Genomic DNA, 23,314 nt, shown 5'->3' with positions numbered 1-23,314 from the left:
GGTATTTAAAGATCTGTTTTATAGGTTTTCTTTTTTTCATGTTTTTCTGGCTTATTAGAAACAAAATATCTGAAATTTGGTCTTTCTCAACTGCTGTGAAATCAAACTCATTTTAAGCAGTATTTCAAACAGCTGCTGAGGGTGGTGCAAGTCAAAAGTCAGAGCTTACAATTCAGAAGGAAATGCTGGTAACAAACTTCCTTGTAATAGCCTGATTTTTTGCATGTCTCTGCTATCCCTGTGTATTGATTTTTAGTGCTAAGACTTCTATCAGAAGTGCCACCACTCTCTAATAATTACTTGCCTCTGGGAAATGGGCTTCCCATGTCAGTGGAAAACTTTAATATTTATGTCTCAGTGTCTGCAGATCCATATCTGGATGTTGGAAATACTGGTTGCTGGCTCACCATTTTAATCAACAGCACAAGACATCATAGAATCCAGGCATCTCTTTGCTACCCTGCTGAGTTACTGATTTCCTTCTGAGCTGAGGGTGCTCATCCATATTTCCTAATCTTCCTCTTAACTAGGGTTTGCCAACAGCTGTGGCAACACTTGCCTGGCAGTGTTATTCCTAACTGGAATCCCTCTAACATTACAGCTGGAGTTTGGTAGGCAACTTGACAATTTCACAAAAACATTTTAAGTCAACATTTAAGTCAACATTTTTACCTGATAAGAGCACTGGAAAGAGGCTTAATTAGGGCCAGCATTTCACAGTTGATTCCCAAACTAATCATTTTTTTTCCAGATTAGAACTTGCCCTGCTTGGGGATGGGAAGAAGGAAGAAGGAAACATTTGTAAGGAATAGTTGGTTTCATTGGCACTACCTGTCTAATCAGTTGTCTGCTTATAAAATTGCTTTAGAAGCTACAGCCCATTCACTTGTTTGTGCAAGTACATGGCATGAAATAAATGGAGAACTGTTTTTTATGAAGAGGTTCAGGTTCTATTGTTGCTAGAATTTCCTTTAGGAATTTATAAACATGGCAGTATGGTTGCTGAAGGTGGCAAACGGTTGATGTGCAGGAAATGGAGAAATTAAACAGTGACATTGGCCACATGAGTGCATGTTTTGGAGCTGAGCTGGGTCTGTGCAGACCTCCCTTCATCTGCAAGGAGCACCCAGGGGTGCTGAGCAGTCCTGCCTCCTGTGCCAGCTTCATCTGCATCTGGGACTGGCCCTCAAACCCCATCACTGCTCTGCTTGTGTGGACTCCAGCTTGTCTGTTGGGTTGGCAGGCTCTCTTCTGACATCCCTAATTCCAAAATTCACACAGGCAGTTATTTTTTACTTGTGGGTAACAGCAGCTTTTCGATGTTATGTTAAAATAGAGAGCAGGTTTCAGGTCTTAAAATACTCTGGGAAATGAGTTCTTGGTTCTGGTATTCCAATCACAAGCCTCAAATGAAAGGAAGAGCCACTTCAGTGCATGATCGTGCTCCTTGGTGCTGCTGAATGGATAAATCATTCTTCCTTCATTAAGAAGTGATAACATCACTCTTCAGTAATGGAACTGAACATTGCTGTCATCTGGAATGAAATTTGCTTAAAGACAAGACATTTCCCCCAACTTTGCAGTTCTGACCCTGTTAAGAGTGGTAACTGTGGTGAAAATCTTGTTTCAAGAGTTTTCTTCCTTCTGTATATTCTAAAATATTTAGTTGCTGCTTTAGTGTCAATAAGTGTCGTGGCTTTTGCTCTTCAATGGTTTGAAGTGAACAGGATTTTGTTGTCCTTATGTGTACCTAACAAAAAAGTCAGTAATTGCTCCAACTGCAATTCCCAGTAAAGGCAAAGGGAATTGTCTGTGAATATCCAAGGGTAGAACTTTGCTTTAAGCTATTACTCTGTTACTTAATTCAATAGAGTTCCAATTTGTGACTTTAATTCATGCTAATTTAAAACAGGATGGTCTCAAACTAGAAAATACTACTAAATATTCAGTCTGTTCTATATAAAATACTTCTTGGTGTCACAGAATCTCTCATGTGGGTGGTAATGCAATGTAGTAATTTGGAACATATTTTTTCTTAAACACACTCAAATGAGAGAACTTTAAAAAAAAAAACCCTTTCCTAAACTTGTAGTAAAAGAAGCTTTTTCTGGCATTTGGAATTCCACCTTGAATTCTGTAGAACATTCAGAAAGGGCATTCAGATAAGGAGGGAAGAGTATTTGGCAAATAATTACAGAATCATGTCACCATATGGACCTTGCAACAGGAAAAGTAAGAGAATATCACAGTCTTGTGGTGTGAAAATTAAATAAAAATAAGCAAATTTATTTAAGGTGTGTAAGGAAAGATTGAAGAAAATCTGAACTTGTGAATCAGTGACTCTGATATACTTTCTCTTTCTTGTAAGGGCTTTTTCCTATCAATTTATAGGATCAGTTGATGATTTTTCCTGTGTCTTGATAATTCACCTGAAAAAGCTCATAAATCATCAAAAAAAAAAAAAAAAGGTCATTAGAAGCGCAGCATAGAGTCAGTGCAAAAACAGCACTGAACCTTTGGCCAATAAATACATTTGGGGGAGGAGCTGGAATTCTTATGGAAAATCAGGTAGCTTAAAATGGAAAAATGTGCCCAAGAGAAACAAGCAGGTTCTTTCATCTGATGTTTGGGGGAAGGTGTGAGATATCTATCTCCCTCCAGCCCCAATAACTACTGCAGACATACTTTTCTGAGTAGAAGGAGGGTGGTTGTTATTTTCCAGATGGATACTATTATAGTTAAATTACTGATTGAATGACCTATTCAGTGCCTCTTTTATTTTGCTTTTCTGCAGACAAAACGTGGATGCACACTCCCGAGGCCTTATCAAAGCATTATATTCCCTATAATGCAAAGGTAAGAAAATATGAAATTACGTTCTCCTCGTGCTTTCAGAACCCAGCACTTTCTATCTTGCTTTTAATTTGAAAACTGCAGAGATGTGAGTTTGCCAAATGATATAATGAAGAAAAAACTTAGTAAATGTCTGGTTTGCAGGTCTCCTATTTTTGATTTTGTTCTGAACAAAGGCTTTCTAGGGAGCAGATCAGTGTTCTTCTTCTGCTTGATGCTCTTTCCTTTTAATGGATGCTAAATGGATGGAAATTTTGAGTGCAGAGGAATTTCAAATCAGGCCTCACGCTTAAGGTACTTGAAAAATTAAAATTAATAGCAGAAAATTCTTTTTGAACAATAGCAAAGGCAATGAGTAACGATCTCATCTGCTGGAGATATTGAAGTGTCAAATGCCCAGGAAACGTGGTGGAATAATAATGGCATCTTTGCATAGTAAAACCAGAAGTCTTACTCATGTTTTCTTATCTCAATTACAACATAATTCTGCAACAGTGCTTCAATTTCTCTAATGACATCCGTTGACAGGAAATGCATCTTACCTAAATAACAGCTGAGAAAATAGTTTGCTAAAAAGAGGAGAGAATATGTGGTAATCAGCAGAACTCAGAGTAAACTGAGTAATCAGCTCTGACTTGCTGAAACTGCGAGGGAAATTCAATAGGATTCCACTGTGGTCTGTTTTGGATAAGGTCCTTCTGCCATTAGTATTTCTTAATAGAAAAACACTAATTAAAATAATCTTATTAAGATTTTTATATATTTTTTTAAATGTTAAAAATGTTATTTCTTAATATAAATTTAAAAATATTATTTAACAGACCATGACTCAGGTTCCTCTATGAGTATTCTCTGCTCTTGTGTTTGCAATTTTCTGTTGCTTGGTATTGCCACAAAGCGAGAGCAGGTGTTTGTAGTGGAAATTTGAGTCTCGTTCAGTTCCTTGCCAGGGTTTCAACTTGTTTTTTTATTCTGTGTGTCCTCAGACTGAATTTTTGACCAAAGGGTGTATTACCATTTAACTGTGTAACCTTGCCAGACACCTTGGCTTTATATTACATTTTGAGAGGGAGGGTTACTTGCTGCGGTGACTGTGCCATCTGTTTGTTTTAAGAGCAAGCTGAAGCTATACTTTGAGTTTTTTTAATGCACTGAACAATATCTGCTGATTTGTGATCTTTAAGAGAAAAAAAGCAACCTCCTTCATCTTTCACATCTCATTGTCTTTGTGAAGAACATATCTTGCGAGTGGATGCAGGAAAAAAAATCAGAGTAAAGAAAACGGTCATAAGATGGTGGTAACTGTGGAAAAACAGCATCAGCGACTTCTGGAGTAGAAGAAAGGGATAAGGAATTCCTGTCTGAAGGAAGTTTGTTCTCAGCCTGGTTAGAAGACTCTTGATCCAGAAAAGGCTAAAAAGGCTAATATATGCCTTTGTTTTTTAAGAAAGTTAGCTTTTTTGTTGTTGTTGTTGTATCATAGTAGAAAATTATCATTTAGAACTATCAGTTATTTGATTCAAAGCAAACAAAATAATTGCTCTGCTCTACAGCTGGGATTATGAGGTACCCATACCCCATACCCTTTTTTTTTTTTTTTAATTGACACCTGGAATAAGCTTTTATGAAGTTATCTGGCATGTGCAGACATTATTAAATCTAGATGATATTCCCATCTCAATTCTCAAGTAGCATTCTTGTTAAGTTTTGCAATATTTTTCATTTTAAGAGGAAAACATGTACCTATTAATACTTTTTCTGGGTTTTGTAACGTTTTGATTTTAACTGAAATATCACATTGATCTCATAACTTGTAACTACACCGTGAAATAATGATTAAAGATTCAGAAATCACTCATAAAGCCAGTATATTGAACAAAACTCATTGATTTTTCCCAAACATTCGTATTGTTCCACTTCCAGTTCCATAACATTCTACTCGTGTACCTTCTGTATTCGCTGAGAGGAAGAGGCAGCCCTTTATCTGATTTATTTCCAAAGGTAATGGTGTGAGGGAAGAATGACACGTTCAGCAAATCAAATCAATTTGATGGAAAGCAACGCCAGGGATGTTCTTTGTCCACGGGCAGGCGAGCTGTGTTCTGCCTCACAGCCTTCCGAATGCAGATCGCTGTGTTGGGGGAAAGTGTTTTCTTTATAAGACACAAAAATCGTTCCTCTGACACTTAATCTCCAGAGATGATCAGAGTGAGATTTTTGTTGATACCCGAGACGTCTTTGGGAATTAAAGGCGGCTTGCTGATAAAATGCACTTCGTAAGTTGACAGTTATTAAAAAAAAACCCAACACAAAATCCTAACAAAGTTAACTGGAAATTAAAAGAACCCTGCAATATGGACAACTGGCCTTTTTTTCTGCCAGCTGGAGAGGACTTTTTAATAGAGAATTAGGAATGTCTTGTTATCTCTTAGAACATACACCCTCAGGATGATTTATGTCGATAATCCTCTTTGCGAGAAAACAGGAGCAGAGTTGTTCCTTATGGAAGTAAAACCCCGGAGCCATGAGCCTCATAAGAAAGCTCTAAGATATAAAACCATCTTGATTCTCTCTCTCTCCAACACTCCTCATGGTTCTTGTTATTTTGAAATTTGCTGGCTTTGGTATTGTGTATGGTGTAAGTTGAGGAGGGTTTGGGTGTCTTTGTTGTTTGATTTTTCTTTAAGTTTTTGTTTACTTTTTGGGGGGTTGGGGGTTTTTTGTGTTTTTTGGGCTTTTTGTTTTGTTGGTCTGCTGTTTGTTTTTTTTTCTTCTCTTATTGTCACTGTTTTAGATTTGGTGGGTTTTGGTGGTTTGTTGGTTTTGGGGATTTTTTCCCCACAAATCTTACTGATGTCCCCATTCTTATTCCTGTGGAAGGCATTGACAGTGACTCCACATATTCCAATATGCTCTGGATATGAAGTCTTGGCTTACTGAAACCAGAATTTTGACATCTGCTTGCAATCCTATATTTCTATAACTTTGTCACTCCAGATGAAAGCATATTGGTCATACCTTTTTTTTCTCAAAAAGATAGTTTAGGATTTTATAGTATCAAAAATGGACTCATTTTGATGTAGTGGCATGGCAGTTTTAATGTTACCAGAGAAGAGACATCAATAAATGCTAAGGCCAACCCCAAATTTCTCTTCTAGGTCAACTTTTTCTGTAAAGTTCTCTAATTAAGAATAGATATTTGTGTTATTTTCCATCCTGGCACCACTGTCCTGGTGCTTACTTTAACCCTACTTTTTATATTGTCTTATGCATATTTATGATTCTCAATGCAGTTTAAATTTGAAACTTTAAAGTGAAACGAACAATGCAAAAAAAAAATTAGAAATGGTTGGACTCAACTTGGAGGTCTTTTCTTTAATAAAAGATCTAGTACTTTTTGTCTTCAGTACAATAAACAGTTTATTTAGGTCTTCACTTTGCATAATTTATTTATTCCTTACCCTTTTTTATCACTGAAGGATGGAAGATAATACTTTCCTGGAGCAGGCATTTTGGACAAGATTCAAAGGTCAAATGATGTAACTCCCGTAGCAGAGCTGTAGGTGCAGTTCTGTCTTTTGAATATCTGCATATCCCTGTCATTAGTGTCCGGTATTATCAAAGCCATGTTTTCATGCACTTCTATTAAAAAAATTTTTAGTTGCTGCTGTGGTAATTCTCTTTTTCTGTCCAGTCAGCTTATTACAGAATGATCATGATTTTATATCAGTAAAAATAATTGATGAAAAAATGTCGAATAGAAAATTGTTGGTATCTTTTCCAAGTCCACAGAGATGCAAGGTGCACAATTAATAATTACACTTCAAGTTCTGTGATGAAGTTAGATATTGCAAGATATTTTGAACAATACACAAAAATGCTGAAAATTAGAAACTAGTGAAATAGAAGAGGGAGTTACAGGAAATAATTTTCCTACATTTATTATAATCAGAATTAATAATACCAATTAACTTTCATTAGAGTATCCAAATGTCTTGGATGTGATCATAATTACTTAAATGTTGAAGCAGAAGAAAAATGGATATTGTGAAAACACTCAAGCGAGATAGGAAAGCAGAAAATTGTAATTTTCCATTGCAGTCATTAAACTTGGATCTCATTATACCAAAGATGAATGGTTGCGTAGATGGAATATCAAGTATTTAGAGTCTGCAACAAGTACTGTCAACAGACTTCTCTGCATAAGGGAAATGGACCTGCCTATTCTATCCTACCTAAAGTGGGAGAGTGGAATAGGGTAGCATTATGTCCACAAATTTATAAAATAAATGACTGGGATGCAGAAGAAGAATTGCATCTAAACTTTGAACAGCAACAAATATCATGTCATCTAAGTAGCTACAGGGGGACAGCTGTGTTTTAAGGGTTCAGCATTGAGTAGTTTCAGTTGCCGTTTGTCTCACTGAAAACTGGCGAATATTTCAGCTTCCTTAAAATCTGAACTTCTGTGATTTCCTCAGGAAGCTCTGTGGGGCACTGAGTGCTTTTGAAAAGCTGTCAGTCTGTGTTGCCTGAGGTTGCATGGCCAGCTTGTAAAGAGGCAAGAATTAAATCTGCACCTCCTGGAACTTGGTCCAGTCTTTGGAGCCCTCATTTCAACAGTGTGTCACTGTGCAGGGATGGAAGCTGGATAATATTTGCAGACAAGTGTGCACCTCATCTGCATGTGAATGCACACGAATTCAAAGATGGTGTGGATGCCTGCTGTGTATTGCTGGGTAGCCCACAATGCGCTGACAGGCACATCAGCACAGTCAGGAGCATTTTGCAAGGATCCACAGGCTTGTGGTGTCTCTGGGCATTTGCACCTAGAGTTTCATCTTTCATGTCCATTTACCATTGCTGTGGAAAATGTGACTTGTTTACAGTTGGAGTACTGGCATCTTTTAGAGCTGAACTCTGGCGGAGAAGTTTGGAAAAATTTGCAGAATAGCAAGTGGTTTCGACATATGCATAGACTCCTTCCAGGTGTCTGTAGCCGCCTGTGAGTATAAAATACCCAGCTGCATGACTTCAAGCTCTATAGATCGTTATAACTCTCCAGAATATGGTCTGCCTCAAGAAGTGAATGAAGTTCATGAGCAGTTCCAGTTTTTCTTCTTTAAAATCCATTTGTGTATAATAATGCAAGGGGGTTTAGTGTAATGTATGATGGTTTATTTATTTTCCTCTCTCAGGAAAAGCAACCAGTAGAGCATATATGTTTCAGTGAAAGATCTCTGGTAGATTTTATTAAGAGCTTTAGACAATTTTTTTTTCAAGAATGTTCTAGAATCAGTTATTTGGCACTCAGATATGATATCTAAAAACTAGAACCTGAATTTGAAAATGCAAAGCTGCAAGAGGTTTAGCTCCTTGTTGGACTTTGAAACAATTTTAGAAAGATGGGACGTCCTATGGGGATTTGTCTCTTCTCTGAGGTGACAGGACAAGAGGAAACGGCCTCAAGTTGGGCCAGGGCATGTTGGGTTGGGTGTTAGGAGAACTTTCTTCACTGAAAGGGTGGTCAGGTATTAGAACAGACTGCCCAGGGAAGTGGTGGAATCACCATCCCTGAAAGTGTTCCAATAAATATGTGGATGTGGCACTGAGGGATGTGGTTTTACAGTGAAAGTGGCAGTTGTGGGTTAACAGTTGCACTTGATGATCTGAGGCCCTTTCCAACCTAAAGCATTCTAAGATTCAGGATCAAACACAGCATCTAAAGCATTTTTCTGAAGATGATGTGTTAACTAGAAGTTTAAAAGTTAAGTTTTGAATGGTCACATTGCTGGCCTTCCCCAGTATTTCTCTCAAAAGAGTTGAGCAATGAGACTGTTGAGACAAAAGGCTCAATCACAAGTAGCTTTGTAACAGCTTTAACAATGTAATTTTTTTATTCTTTTGAGTCTTATTCAAGACAAGGGAACAAAACTCAGAGGTTTGTCCAAACAGAATTAACTAAACAAAGAAGAGTGTGCACAGAAAAAGCAGGGGTGCTCCAAAGACCTCAGGGTCAGCAAAGATTTACTCAACTCTCCACATCCCTTTCTGTTCTCACTGATATTTATTCCCATGCCTCTCCTTAAATCTGCTTGAAGCTACCAATTAGCCTCATTAGCATGCCCTGCAGGATTCTCAGTGCACTGTCGCATTTCCATGGGAGCTGTCAGCTGGGAGAATGGGGGGGGTTTCTGTCAGGAAGCCCTTCAGCCTCTGCACTGTCGAGTGATTTGCGTGTCTGACACTGGAATGAATTGTCCGTGGAGTTCAAACATCTGGATTATTGTTCTCGTGGGCTAGGTGGCCCACAGCTGTTTAGAGGTTGTTTTGCTTTAATTGGAATCAGATCTGCAGATGAATTAACTCCTTCTTGTCTCCCATGTTTATTTTTGACAGAGCTGAGTATTTCTGTTTGCTCAGCCTTTCCCTGTTTATGGAATGGCTGCCTTCTTGCATCTACTATTAACAAAAAATAATTAGGACACTTTCCCAAAATAAACTCGAAATAGAGCTGGTTTATGAGAAATAATAGGATGGCACAACTTTTGAACAGAAACTTCTACAAGAGTGTACAGTTCTAAAAACAAAAACAAGACTATCAGAATCTGTCCAACAGCCAGACTGTTCATCATTCAGCAAAAGTTTCACATATGCTGATCTCCATGAGGATTCATCCTCAGTAAACCATCAGACAAGCCACCAACTGCAGTCTCTGACTTTATTAACTTTAATAAAATAGTAATGTGCGCCAGTCAGCTGTGGATCCTGGACTGTAATAAATATTTCTCTCAGAAATGCTTCTTTCAGATGATTCTGATTCAAAAAGTGTAAAGCCAGCCTTGGTCCATATTAAAAAACATTTTGAACTTCGAACATAAGAATTTCAGGTGAAATTTAAAAGTGGAACTAATAATTTCTGGTTTGGAACATAGCAAAGAAGAAATATTTGCATGAACTAATTTGTAAAGCTTTGTTAAAATGTTTGTGTCGTAAAAAATGTTATTTACCATTAAAAGGAGGTGTCTAAATCTTCGGTTTTTTCCCCCTATTCTATAGTTTGGCCTAAGTAATATTTTCTTCATTACGAATCCTTAAGGGAAATCAAATCTAATAATTTCCCATTGTTTTGTAGTTGTTTTTTTTTTTTATTTGCTGCTGTAGTATTACTGAAAAATAGGGGAAATATAGAAACAAAGATATTCATCAAATCTTTATATGTGTGGAACCAAGAGCTGCATTTGAAGGAACAGATAATTTGAGCCGCGGACTGGAAAGGTCCCTAAAAACCTACCTTGTCCTATTGCTGTAGCACTTGATGCTTCTGAGGAGGCAGATACCAGGAGAACAGGGATAAGTGACTCAGCAAATCACATTACTTAGACCTAAAAGATATGAAATGGGAGGGAAATCTTGTCTACTTATAAAAATAGGCTTACTGCAGGAAAACCCATTCAAGTCAGGACTGTGTAGGTCTTCCTAAGCCAGAAATTAGAGGCCGTGTCTCAACTTGCAATTTATGAGGAATTGAGGACCTGCAGCTATTAAAATCAAGCACCTTCTGAACGTGGCAAACCATTCAACAAAATTTCATGTGCATTCTTAACGTTCAAAATTATTTTAAAAACTTAAAAACTATGAGTTTTAGGTTTCGAAGAGGGGGAGGTGGGAAAGTTGGACCTTTCCACGTGTTTCTTTTTTGTTTTTCAAAATCAAAGAACACTCTGTTAATTTTATTCTGCTTTCAGCTTTTTATTTTTGTTAGCATTTGCTGTTTGATGTGTCCAAGGAAGAATAGAGTTTGATGTTTCATATTGATTTTCAGCAGTAACATTCAGCGATTCCAACTGAAATTGTGCTGTGCATTTCCAAGAGGTTACTGCAATTTATCAGAGTTCATTAGATCATAAATTCTTTGAAGCTAAGGGCTATCTTTTTGATGTTTGTGCAGCCCCCAGAATAATGAGACTGAGGCTCTAGGTGTGACCCTGCTACAAATAGTCAGAGATCAAAGCTCAGAATAAGTAGGCACCAGGAGACCTTGGAATTGGCTCTCATGAGCTTTCTTCTCAGTTGGGATAATGAAATGATATAATACAGATAAGAAATGGGTGAGTTATTATCCTCAGTTTAAAGATAATAAAGGAAAAGGAAGTAATGCTGAAGCTTTTCTGCATATCTGCCCCAAATCTGTTCTCACATCAGATCCTAAATTTTGAACTTTATTTCCATACCTTGAGCTCAAAATTAAATGTGTTCTCAATACCTGCTCTCTTAGTGGAAAGGATTAGGTTGCTATTTAGAGAGGACTCTAAATCCTTATATGAAGGTTTTTTAAATATACTGTTTTCTAATTCTATGTTCACCTAATGACGCAAGTATCACTATAATGATCTAGACTAGATTGATTTTCCTGGTTCAGCAGCAGATTGAGGTCTTTGATTGAAAAGCATAATATTTTTTATGAAGTAAGAAGTGAAAGCCAAAGGAAGTGTCGGACTAAGTGCCACCATAAAATAATTTACAGATTACTTTCCATCTCAGTTATGTTCTCTTGAAGCAGTTCATCAACAGATGTCCATCACATCTGCTGATGGATCTAAGGTCATGCTAATAGTACTTTCATTTAATATCTGGCAATGTCAGGTTGAAGTAGTCACTATTAAATATTTTTGTATTTCACTGAAATAATCATTCTAATAAAAAAAAGAATCCAGTTTCCTAACTTGTACTGTGTAGCAGGAAGAACATTTCATGTGTTTAGGTAGCGCTCTGTAGATTTGTTACATTTTCAGAACAGTAGCTTAAACAGGCAATTCTTTCTGTTCCAAATATTATTTTAAAATAAATTACTCTTATCCTGCCTAGCTTTTGAAAAACCTCTGGTAATGATATACTTCAAGTGCCTGAAGGCCAGCTGTTGAATTATGGTGATCACATCTGTTTTATAGCTGCCTTTCATCGGAGATTATGTGAAGAAAAGGCAGTTTCTTCTAAAAAATAGATTAGCAAGACAGAATATAGACAGGATCATAAAATAATAATCATCACAGAGTAGACGCTTCCAGTTACCTGTAGGGAAAGTGAAAGGTGACAGTAGAACCAAACCAGTGTAAGAAATGCTTTGTTGAGGCTCATTGCCTGTGTAGTATTTTCTCAAAGCTTTAAACATGATGCAATTTTAAGGTCACAGTTCCTGCTCTGCTTCGTCCCCTATGATTTTTTTTATTTGCTGCATGGACCTTCCCTCTCTATAACTTCCACAATAACTAATTTGATTTTCTTTTTATTATTTTTTTTTTTTACTTGGCTATCCCAGTCAAATATTCTCTGAAAATTTCTGTGGGTATTCTGTTAAAGCAGTAACTCAGAAAGACATCTACAGGTGTCATTTGTATTTGTACAAAATTATCAGTACATTTAAAGTAGCAGATGGAGCTGAGGAAGTAGTTTCTAGGAGCAAGTTAAAAAATTACATTTCTAGTTAGACATTTTCTTGGCTGCTTATACCAAAATATTGCTATTAATTTCTGTGAATGTAGCACTTAGTTGAGCACATTCTTGTAATTATCCATCTGATTATAAATTACTTCACATACTGACTCAGCATATTTCCCCACAAAAAGAAAAAAATTAGACTCATCCTTGCTTTACAAGATGAAGTGATTTCCAGTATGGGGTTGGGGGGAGAGAATAAAGAAAAAAACTAATGTTCCTTCACTTCATGTTCCTCTCCTATAATACACCTCAGCACCTCTATGTGTCCTGTGGTGTCTATTATTTTGCACATAAAATGTGTGTATAAATCATTTGCTACATGCCGAAGTAGTTATAAAAGTAGAATTTAAAGAGCAGATTATCTTCTTGATAATGATAGCTTGAAAAAAAAAAAAAAGAAAAAAAAAAAACACACCAGATTATGTTCAAAATTTGAATACAAGGAAAAAAATTACCAAAAGTCATGTTAAATCTCCAGGCTGCTCAAGCTAAAACAGTAGCATTACAACAGCTTTACACATTCACAACTCTTTCTCCAGAATAACCATTTTTTGGTGTGCTGCTTGTCCTCTGACAACCCATTGATTCTATGAATCAAGAACTAAAACAGGAGTCATTTATTCTAATTATGGTGCAGCAAGGCTTACAGCATTAATAGTCCTGATTCAGTATCCTTAAAACAGGCAATTTCTTATTTCACATTAAACTGGAAATGGTCTTTAATAAACTTAGAGTCATGGATAATAGCTATTTGTTCCTATTACTAAGGCTATTTGTGTTTGAATGAGAGTTCCTAACTGTGACTTCTGTTTTCTGTCCCCTAGGAATTCCTGTTTCTGTGTTTATGATGTCATGGCATGTTGCTGTGGCAAAAGTGTGATAGTGCAAGTTCAGCATTGTCGTGTTAGTCAAGGACAAAGGAGGTAGAAATTAGAGCAAAATAAACTTTAATCACCAAAATGGGAAATGTCTGTGGAATTTCATCTCTGCTTTTATAAGATACTGTTATTGTTTCCCAGTACAAAGGAGTACTTTTTCATTGGTATTTAGACATACTCTGTGCTTCCAGGTTTTTTGCTTTTACACATGAGTTTCTTTCAGAACTTGCTGGGATTATTTACACCGAACAGGGCAAAGCTTGTAATAATTTTCTCTCCAGCTTCAGTCTGAGGAAGATTACTGCAAGCCAGACACAGAATTGCACAATCCCACCTTGAACTTGGTACGTGGGAACTCCTGGCTGTTCTTGTACATGTTGTTAGGAGAGGAAGGATCTGAAGTCGTGCCTGGCAGTGAAGTCATCTGGGAAAACATCTCTCGGAAGGAGCAGCCGCTCTCAGAATGATGTCATGACCTGTTTGCTTGGGTGGCTCAGAGGTGCACCCCCAAGTTCTGAGTGGACCAAAGTGCTCCCAGTTTTAGAAAGCTTTGCCTTACTGTTAAAGCAGAATTGGTTTCCCAGCTTTATGAACTGAAATTGCTTTTGTTGTTTAATACTTGGGCAGTATAGCTCGTTTATTCCTGAGGATTCTTTGTCATCTCGGTTCAGTTTTCGTTGTTCTTGGGGAGGGGTTTGTCTGACAGGCCTACTCTTTGCAACAGGAAGAAAAAAAAGAGTCAGCAGGACAGATGGAGCTTGAGAACACGGAGTTCGAGCTTTAACTTGCTGTTTTTTATGGACAGAAGTGAGATATCCTGCACTCTGCTAATACAGAGCTGACCTGTACATGCTGCAGTTAAAGAAATGGTGGATTTGGGAATCCGGAGCGTTGATACAGCAGAGTAAAACAGAGCCAAAAACTAGGACAGCAGTTCTGCATAACTTATACAGGATGTTAAAAAGTTGTTATAAAAATACCAGCACTTAGGATCTTGATCTTGATCCTTTCACTGTAGCATTTTACAGGATAGGTGTGTTTTGAGGGAGTAGAGAATGTGGGAATCTGTCCTTTCTGTATGGAATGCCAAAGAAAATTAATTTTGGGGGGATAGAATAGTGTGTTTACATAATTAGTAGCAAAGAAAATTATTTTTTTCCATACAGTGATGCAGGGAAGTTTTTCCAGATTACCGGTGTTGCTGACCAGCATCTGCAGAGCTTATGTAGGGAGTAAAGCAAAATTCTGTGTTTTGAAGTTTCTAACAGTACATTTCACATCTTTGCAAAAGAGTCTGTAGATGTAGAGCTGTTTGTGATACTTCAGTGGAATGTAGGAGTTGTTGCAATCCTGTCTTATGGTTAAGTTCAATCACTGCATTGGCATCTGGTTTGTGAAAACAAAAAGAAAAAAAGCAGCAAATTATGTCAACTTTCTTACTTTATTTGACAATATCTAGGACTTAGTGAAAATAGTATTTTAGTAAATTGAGGGCTTTGTCAGATGTTACTACTTTCACAGAGAAATGATGATTGAGTTGAATCAAATTCCTGTGGAGCAGAACTAAGTCTAATGTCTAATTATGGGCTTGTAAAGCTGAAAAATCTGTCCACTCTGTTATTATGCACTTCTAAAGCTGAAAATTTGGTATTTCAAATTATGAGTATGTATCATTTTTAGATATCTCTCTTCAGTGGAGGTAAATTAAATATTTTTTTACTGGAAACAGTCCAGTCAGAATTTTTTTGAACTGAGTCATTCAAGCAGCATGATGTGCCTTCAGTGAGTAAGTATCAGAGGCACTTCTTGTTTGGAATATCCTTTCTAAAGGAAGTGTGAGGTTTGATATTTAGTTCTGTTTTCCCTCTCTGGACACAGAATGTGCATGTGCAGGTTCCCTTTTCTGTGCACAGGCATTATCAACCTTCACTGAATATTGGTTCAATAATGATAATTCTTACAGAAATAAAGAGGTACTATATTTTAAGATTGAACAGTGAATTTAGAGCTGCCAGTTTTTAGAGATAAGAAACTAAATAGAACCTAAACTAATGTGAGAGTAACACTAGAGCCTTGCAGGAGCTGGCAAGGATGTTACTCAGCATCTCAGTCATTTTCTGTGCAAGTCAGAAAGATCATGAACATGATGAAGGTAGATCACATTAGTCGACAGACTGCTCATTTGATGTGTTTTCTCTTGTTGTCATCCTGAAGCTTTCAGGCAGTAAAACAAAGACACATCACAGGAGGCTCAGCAGAGTTATGAGTAGCAGTGGAGAAACAGAAGATAATGGTTTGATGCCATTGTTTGATGTTAGATGAGTCTGTGTTAGGTGTCAATAGTTTGTGTATTGAAGCAAAAGAACTGTAATAACTTGAGGATGGATAACCCACAGATATTCCCTGGTGCAGTAGAAGAAGCTGACAGTAAACAATCTGTTCACATGTAAAAGCAAAAACTGGAAACACAGAGCACGTCTAAATTGAAACCCAAAGGATAAAGTTTGGAAGCCTGTTGTTCATTAATTTACTCCTTCATTACATCCATAAATGGACTAGGTTGGACCTCAGGGAAAGGTTCTTCCCCCAGAGGGTGGTTGGGCACTGCACAGGCTCCCCAGGGCAATGGGCACAGCCCCAAGGCTCATCCTCTCAAGCCCATGGTGGGATTCCTGTGCAGGGCCAGGAGTTGGACTTGATGATGTTGAGGGCCCTTCCAACTCAGAATCTTCTATAATTCCGTGACTTTACTCAACCTCTGAGTGCAGGATTCTAGCATGTGGTGGCTAAAGAACATCACAGCACACACAAGGAAAGAATGCTGTGAAAAGAATGTGTGTGGTGACCCAGTCACAACCAGGGAATGTATGATGAGAAATGACTTTTTTTTCCCAGTGATAAATTCGCTCGCAGTACCATCTTCCCCTGCCCTTGTTTATTACACGCCAAATATTATTTATCAGCCATGGGAAGTGGACCTGGAATTAAAAGGAAAACAAGCCTTCAGCATGATATAATACTGATGTTAGCATCACTGTCATTTGTGCACTGTTAAAATGTTCCTTTTTAAGCCCTTTGTGCATACATCAAAAGTTTTTAAAGAATTATCAAAAAAAAGTCTTGATTTTGTTCTGGGGTTTTTTTTTGTTTGTTTTGTTGTTTTTTTTTCTGTAAGCTGGACTATCCCTGAGGGATATTCCTGTTACTCTCCTGTATAACTGGTGTTTTCCACAGTGGCAGTCTTGGCAAGATGAATATTCTACCTTTTCTGCTTTTTTCTGTATTCCAAACTGCTCTTATCTTCCATGTGGAGGTACAGGCTGTATTTCTTAAATTATTTTGTTTTCAGGATCAGGTGCTTTAATGCAGAGAACAGCTTTGATAGCTGTGTTGCATTGCAATTTGGTTTTTGATTTTATCCTTGTTCATAGCCCCCTTAGCATATTAACACCCTGATCTCTCTGGAGAAGATTTAAGTTTTGATCATTTGCAAAGTGGGTCCTAAAGTCTCCTGAAGTTCTGCTTACAAACAAACAATTTATGGCAATATAAATATATGCTCCTATTGCATTTTCCTATCTCTGTGCCATTTTCCCATCTGGCTGCAGATGAAAATGCAGTGGGACTTGAGCAAGAATGTGACCTGGTGTAATTATTCTCATTTATTGCCTTTAAAATTACACCAAGCTACATTCAGCCTACCTGACCCACACATCAGGTTTCTTCCCAGTCAGCAGTCACGTGGTTTAATTTGCATTTTCTTCTATTCTCTAGAAGTGCTGGAACTAAGAACTCTCACTAACAAATGTGTAAGCAAGTCCAGTGCAGAGTTCTTAGTTCCAGCACTTCTAGAGAATAGAAGAAAATACAAATTAAACCAGTGGTTTTGACACCACTACATCTGGAAGTTTACTTTGTTAACTATTACTTAATTATTTTACATTCCTTTCTCTAATGCTCTCTTTCCCTCCCCCCCCCAAAAATGAATGGCTTATTAAAAATATTTTTCTTTATATCCAAAGTACTTTAAATATCTTCACCTCTGTGTTTTCTCACGTACATTTGGCTTAATTCTATCGATGGATGAAACACCCGGTAATATTTGATTTTCATCAGAGACCCTTTTTAAAATGTTTTTTTTTATTCTGTATTCCTTCAATTTTCACAAATAGTACCCAAGCACTTGCTAAAAAAAAAAACAAAAAAAACAAACAAAAAAAACCACCACCAAACATAGAATTGTTTTCCAATGTCAGAGCCACCACTGGTGTGGAACATTACATGCCAGATAAGCAGAGGATATTTAGGGAATGTGCTGATGTCTGGGCCACTTTTCTGTCTCGTACTCCCATGTGGTGAGTTGGATTTCTGCTCTCATTTGAGCAGCAATCATGCCTGGTAGAGATAGTTGTTTTAAAGTTGTCACTAGAAAAAACGCTCCCCAAAAGGGAAAAATTCAAACACAATTGTACTCTGGAAAAAACGGAAGCAGGTGAGGAACTGGGATGTGGGGTGGGCAAAGAGAAGGAACCCAAAATAGGAAGAGGAGTGTGTTTTATGTTGTTTTTTTGTCCTTCTGCTGTTTAAGAGATGGAGAAGGTTCATGTAGGCAAGACTGAGCATGTTTTAAGAAGTGGTTCACAGCTTGGACATTTGTTCTTCTGTTTTCTGCAAGGCTTTAAAACTGGTCTCGCTTTTCTTTCATTTTTGTTTTGTGTCCTGTTGTTCTGATGCTGTCACAATGTGGACACATTTGTCTTCCTTCTGTCAGTAAATCAGCACCCCTGTAGAATGGAGGAGATAGAAGGAGCTAATTTTTCAAATGTTGGCAGCAGGTATCCAGTAATTTTGCATTGCCGTTTTTTCCCCCTTTCTTTATTGTATAAGTTTGGTAAGTACTCTTTTCTTTTAATTGCATTTAAATCTGCATAAAAGAGAACCTTTAATGCTCAGGGATTTCAGAGTAATGAAGAAATATTGCAGTGCAAAAGATTGTGGGTTTTTTAAGATTAAAATGTGATGACAAAAGAAAACAGATGTTGTTTAAAATTAAAATATCCTACACTGCTCTCTACTGGAAGAGTGGAAGTCTACATTAAATATTCAAAAGTGCACCTAAAACTAGTTCTTAGTCAAGTTTAATGAGGGTTGTTTTTTTTTTTTTGACTCTGGTAAAACTAAAATTTCCAAAGCATGGGTAGTCTTTTGTATTCACCTTAATTTTTGAGAAAAGCCCCTGAATATACTTTGCCTGTGAAAACAGTAAGATGTTGAGGGTCAAAATGTAAGCTTCCAGGGGGAAGACTTACTGGAGGCATGTGGAGTGAACACCTCTGGTTATCTGCTGGTATCAGGTTATAAACAGTTTGATCTGAGGTGTTTGTCTTGCATGTGGCTGGTCAACAGCTCAGTGTCTTTGTGGCAAACATCAATGTACTTTAAAGGAATACTTAAATGGTTCTCACTGATAAGACCTCTTGACCTCATAAATTTCTGCTTATAGACAGCTGCAAGTGAAATCAGAATAAGTAATAGATTAGAAAAATAATTTTTCATCAGTTTTATAGGGAATCTGTTTGAAAGAATGGCAGACTGCAGTGAAAAAATGTGTAGTAATTTATATGGGAAAAGCGTTGCTTTAGCTTGCTTTATGTTATACAAATATTAAATGTCATACAAATATTAAATGTCATCCTCTTCAAGCTTCTTAAAGTATCCAATGAGAAGTCGATATGATGATCTTCTCATTATTAATAAAAAATACATAAATATTTAAAAATATGAGTCTAGTGGCATGCCTGAATTATTGATCATTTTCCTTTGAGTTGGCTTACTATGCATGAAGTACACCAACCTCAGGAATAATCTTTTTCCTAGTTACAAACAACAAACACGTGTAGCAGTTGTGTGTAAACATTTTCCAGCTCTATTATGTATCAGAACACATTCCTTATGTAAAGAACATCGAGGAATTTAGTGCATTTATTAGTTTGCATATAGAATTAATAGTGAATGGAATTGGGAAACTGCTGTGTTATTTTCTGTTTGTTGTGCAGTTAAGTGTGGGAGTTGTTAGCTTGACTCTCAGGATAAATTACATTTCATATGATGGTTGTTCTGCATGAGCCAGGTTGCAGAAAGGAACCTGAAGTGCTGAAAAAAGCCCCACTGACTTTTCAAGTCCCCATCTAGAACTCTGTATCCCTTCTGCAAACAATAAAAGGCTTCCAGTTAAAACATTAGCTATTTGTTAAAACTATATTGCACTGTCATTGTTTTGTTACAATTTTGTTACAAGAAACTTTTTCTGATTTGAAATTCTGTCAATGTTTTGTCTCCAGATAGAACAGTCCAATTAATGCAAATATTCAGAATATTTCCCCTTACTTGCTGGTATTCTCTTTATTACTCTTGCCAAAAATAAATAAATAAATAAATGAGGTCGAACATGAAATGTGTAAACAATTTGAAAGTACCTGAATTTAAAAAATATAGGATTGCAGTCAAAAGAGACACAAGTAGGTACAAACAGTGCAATTCATGGCGTGGCCTTATAATTTCTGATTGATATTAACACTTGAGATACAAATCTTTGTCCGTCTGGATTATTCCAGCAAATGCATCTTGCTGTATTTTCCCACACTGAATAGTTTATGATGCATCAGCTCAAATTCCACATACAGTTCAAAGCTGCTGAGAGCAATAGAAATTTCGGTAGTGATTCTTAATGTCAAAACTGACACTCAACTGGAAGACAGTGCATTGTAGATGACTGATGGAATTGTGGTGGGTTATGTTCCATAAATACTGGTGTTTCTATATTCTCTGAGATTTGGTTGTTTACTTCTTTTGTAACTTGTTGAGCAAACCCAAAGGGTCTCTTCAGGTTTTGTCAGCCTTTTAAACCTGTGCTTGCAGCAGTTTATCTTCCTATTTAGATCTCTACTTCTCCTTCCTCTCCATGATCAGAAATGTTAATTTCTGGGTTGGGAAACATTACTAGGAGCTTTAAAATTCAATGACATTTAACAGATTCCCCAGCTGTGGCAGAAGCTCCGTTTGGTGCTTACACTTTCTAAGCCAGTGATGTCAATCAGCAGGAGGTTTGGCATATACATGTATTAGTGTGGCTTAAATCTAACTGTATCTCAATGTAAAAATTGACATAGAATCATTCAAAATTGATGAATATATTACACAGAGCAGTTTCAGGTGCAGTTATATCTTTTGTAACAGTAAAGTAGAAGGCAAGCGAAACTGTACTGAACATAAAAGCATTTTATTGTACAAATAAAGGAAGGGTAAGGTCCCTTTCTGTATTAACAGGTGCATGTTTGGTTTTCATTAAAATCTTGTTTGGTAAAAATATCAACTCTAGTCAAAATTCTTTGAATACGAGCCTCATTTTTATCTAAGTTGGAGCCTAGTTTCTTTAAATCTATGAAATTACTGTACCAAGCATCTCTGAGAGAAAAATCAGTCCCTTTCATTTGTCTTGCATCACTGTATGAAAGTTTTAGCAGCACAGTTCAAATGATTGGCTCATGTTGATTCATGGGAAGTATTTTCTATCAGTGCTTTTTGTGCATTTTGTCACTATTTTCTAAAAGAGGATTACCAAAATGGCGATTTCCGAGGAAAAAGGTACTTTACCCTCTATTTACAGATTTGTATAGGACGTTTTTTTAAAGGTGATTTTGATAACACTTATATTTGTCTAATTATATATATGTATATTTATATATATAAAATTAGAATTTAAATTCCTGTTATTCTCTTGATTAGAAATAACTCTATGAAGACTTTTTATTTATCAACTACTGAAACAATTGCCTTTCCGGAATGTTTTTGGAAATATTTGGGAAATAAGATTACTTGAGTCAATTAGACCTTTCAATGCACAACTTGCTGCTCACAAATTACAATCTTTTCAGTTTCTTGGCAGCACAGAAGTGGAGCAGCCCAAAGGCACAGAAGTTGTCAGAGATGCTGTTAGGAAATTAAAGGTAAGAAAGAATTTTTCATGAAATATAAATAGAATGTATTCTTAACCTGGTTTCACAGGTAAGACACTTTGGTATGTTTTCTAGGTACATTCATTGTTTCTAGAAGCCGTTGCTTTTACTGATCTCTTCACTGGTGTGTGGGCTCTTCCTTATTATGTCTGTATTGTCAAGTCTTCAGCTATACAAACATTTACTTCTCTTATACAATTATATCTAAATATTTATGAATATATAAGAATCTTTTTCCCACTCTTGCGCTTTCTGTAACTTTTTTTAGGCTTTTGAATAGGTGTGTCCTGGGATATTGGCAGAAAAATGTTGGGGATTCGTACTGAAAAATTGGATTCTGTGTGCTATTACTGTAATAAAAAGGGGAAGAAAGAAAATGTGAAATTACTCGTGCAGATCAGCTTTTAAAACTGAGGTTTCCCTTGAATAACCCATCTTTACAAGACTGATCAGTAATTGTATTAAGGGATTGAAACAGAAGTTCTTTGTCCTTCTTTTTGCTCTACCAAAGAGTACAGCTGCCTATAAAAGTTTGTTTAGCCAATTCTTGGAGTGTTTTGTACCAAAAAAAAATTTACCTGTTGCAGTTAGAGCCATTACTGCCTATTTTTTTTTCAAGTGCTTCAGGCTAAAGTCTGACACTTTTTTAAACAATTACAGCATTCTACCAGTGGAAACAAAATGTGTGGGGTTTTGTACACCTAATGCAGTTTATGGCTGAAGTCTGTTGTGTTCCATGTTTCATGTTTATAAAATTCCAAAACCCTGTGCAAAGTTAATTCTGGGCAGATCTGTCATGATGATAACCTGCAATGGGGAAGCCTTGATTATATTTATGATGTTTTATCAGGCTTTTCCTAAGTAAAACAACTGCTAAGTGGCTCTCTCTCTTACTGGTGGAACTCCACATTAACCTGGACTCTCACTGATCACTGGAGGCTTTGGGTTGTATGATTGCTTACCTGAAATAATTTGCAGATCCAAAAAAAAAGAGATTTCAAGTAACTGTTCCCTGAAATGCGGGAAGAGCCAGAAAATTTGTAGATATGTTTGTGGTGTCATTGGAGTATGTTGATATCTCTTTTAACTTTCTACACATGTTCCCTGCATAAATCACCTTGGAGACAAATGTCTGAAGAGTTGCTGCCAGAATCACACTATTTTCTTCAAGTTTGGAATTTTGGAGCTTAGATGTCAAGTATTACATATGGTCTTATGTAATCATAACTTTATTAGAAAACTTCCAAAAGGCAACTTTCGGAGCGACTGGAAAAGTCTTGGAACACAATTCAGAGAGCAACAAAAAAAGTTTTATATTTGAAACAATCACCAGTTAATTGAATACTCATTTCAGCACTGACTTACATTATGTATCTATATTCTTTGAAAAGAAGCCTAGGGGTATTTGATTTTATTATTAAACACACATCTGTAGCTTGTTTTTAGAAAATCAAGATTGAAAATTTTAAACCAATTAAACCTACTTGAAAACTAATGCCTTATATTGAAAGAAATATTGCTTAAATATATTTAAAGAAAATATATGGTGATTTTTGGGGTAGGAGAGTTTTTAGAAGATGTGTAGCTTGTGATGCCAAATTCAGAATTTTAATGATATGGACTTTGTTTTAATCACATTGTTAATCATGTTTTGTTGTTAATTAAAATGAATAGCTAGCAGAAAAACAAGTGACACTTCCTTGATGTCTGGAGCTATTTATACAAGTGGCGTGCATGGCACTAATAACCTTTTGAAGTCACGTGCTTGCAGTGATATATAGACCATGACAAACTGTCACCATAAACTATTTTTCCTAAGCCATCGTGTCATCAGATTGTGTCAGAGTAGAGATTTGATCTGCAACTACTCACTTCTTTAAATCATAAGGCCTTAACTCACTCAGTACGGACATACTCTTGGCTTGCCCAGCACGGAAACTGCAGCTGCCATTCCAAGAACTGACTCTTCCCAGCAGGTGGAGCTGATGTTCTACAGAAACACACAATAACTTGGAGGAACCTTTTTTTTTTTTTTTTTTTTTTTTTTTTTTTTTTTTTTTTTTTTTTTTT

At 36.6% G+C, this 23,314-nt stretch overlaps 1 protein-coding gene across 7 annotated transcripts in view; it reads left to right on the top strand.

Annotated features, from left to right (window-relative positions):
- Positions 1-23,314, top strand: part of GULP1 (GULP PTB domain containing engulfment adaptor 1) — a 71,492-nt gene that overhangs the window by 8,411 nt on the left and 39,767 nt on the right. For all 7 annotated transcript variants that reach the window (XM_027884436.1, XM_027884437.1, XM_027884435.1 and 4 more), the window contains exons 2-3: positions 2,795-2,856; positions 21,164-21,235. In XM_027884436.1, coding sequence (XP_027740237.1) covers positions 2,795-2,856; positions 21,164-21,235 — 134 coding nt within the window. The remainder of the gene's footprint in view (positions 1-2,794; positions 2,857-21,163; positions 21,236-23,314) is intronic.

Source organism: Empidonax traillii, unplaced genomic scaffold, assembly GCF_003031625.1.
Source record: "Empidonax traillii isolate 1590-97213 ecotype Southwest subspecies unplaced genomic scaffold, ASM303162v1 scaffold145:size929809, whole genome shotgun sequence".
Lineage (NCBI taxonomy): Eukaryota > Metazoa > Chordata > Aves > Passeriformes > Tyrannidae > Empidonax > Empidonax traillii.
Note: the sequence above shows the minus strand (reverse complement) of the source record. Positions and strands in the feature narration are given on the sequence as shown.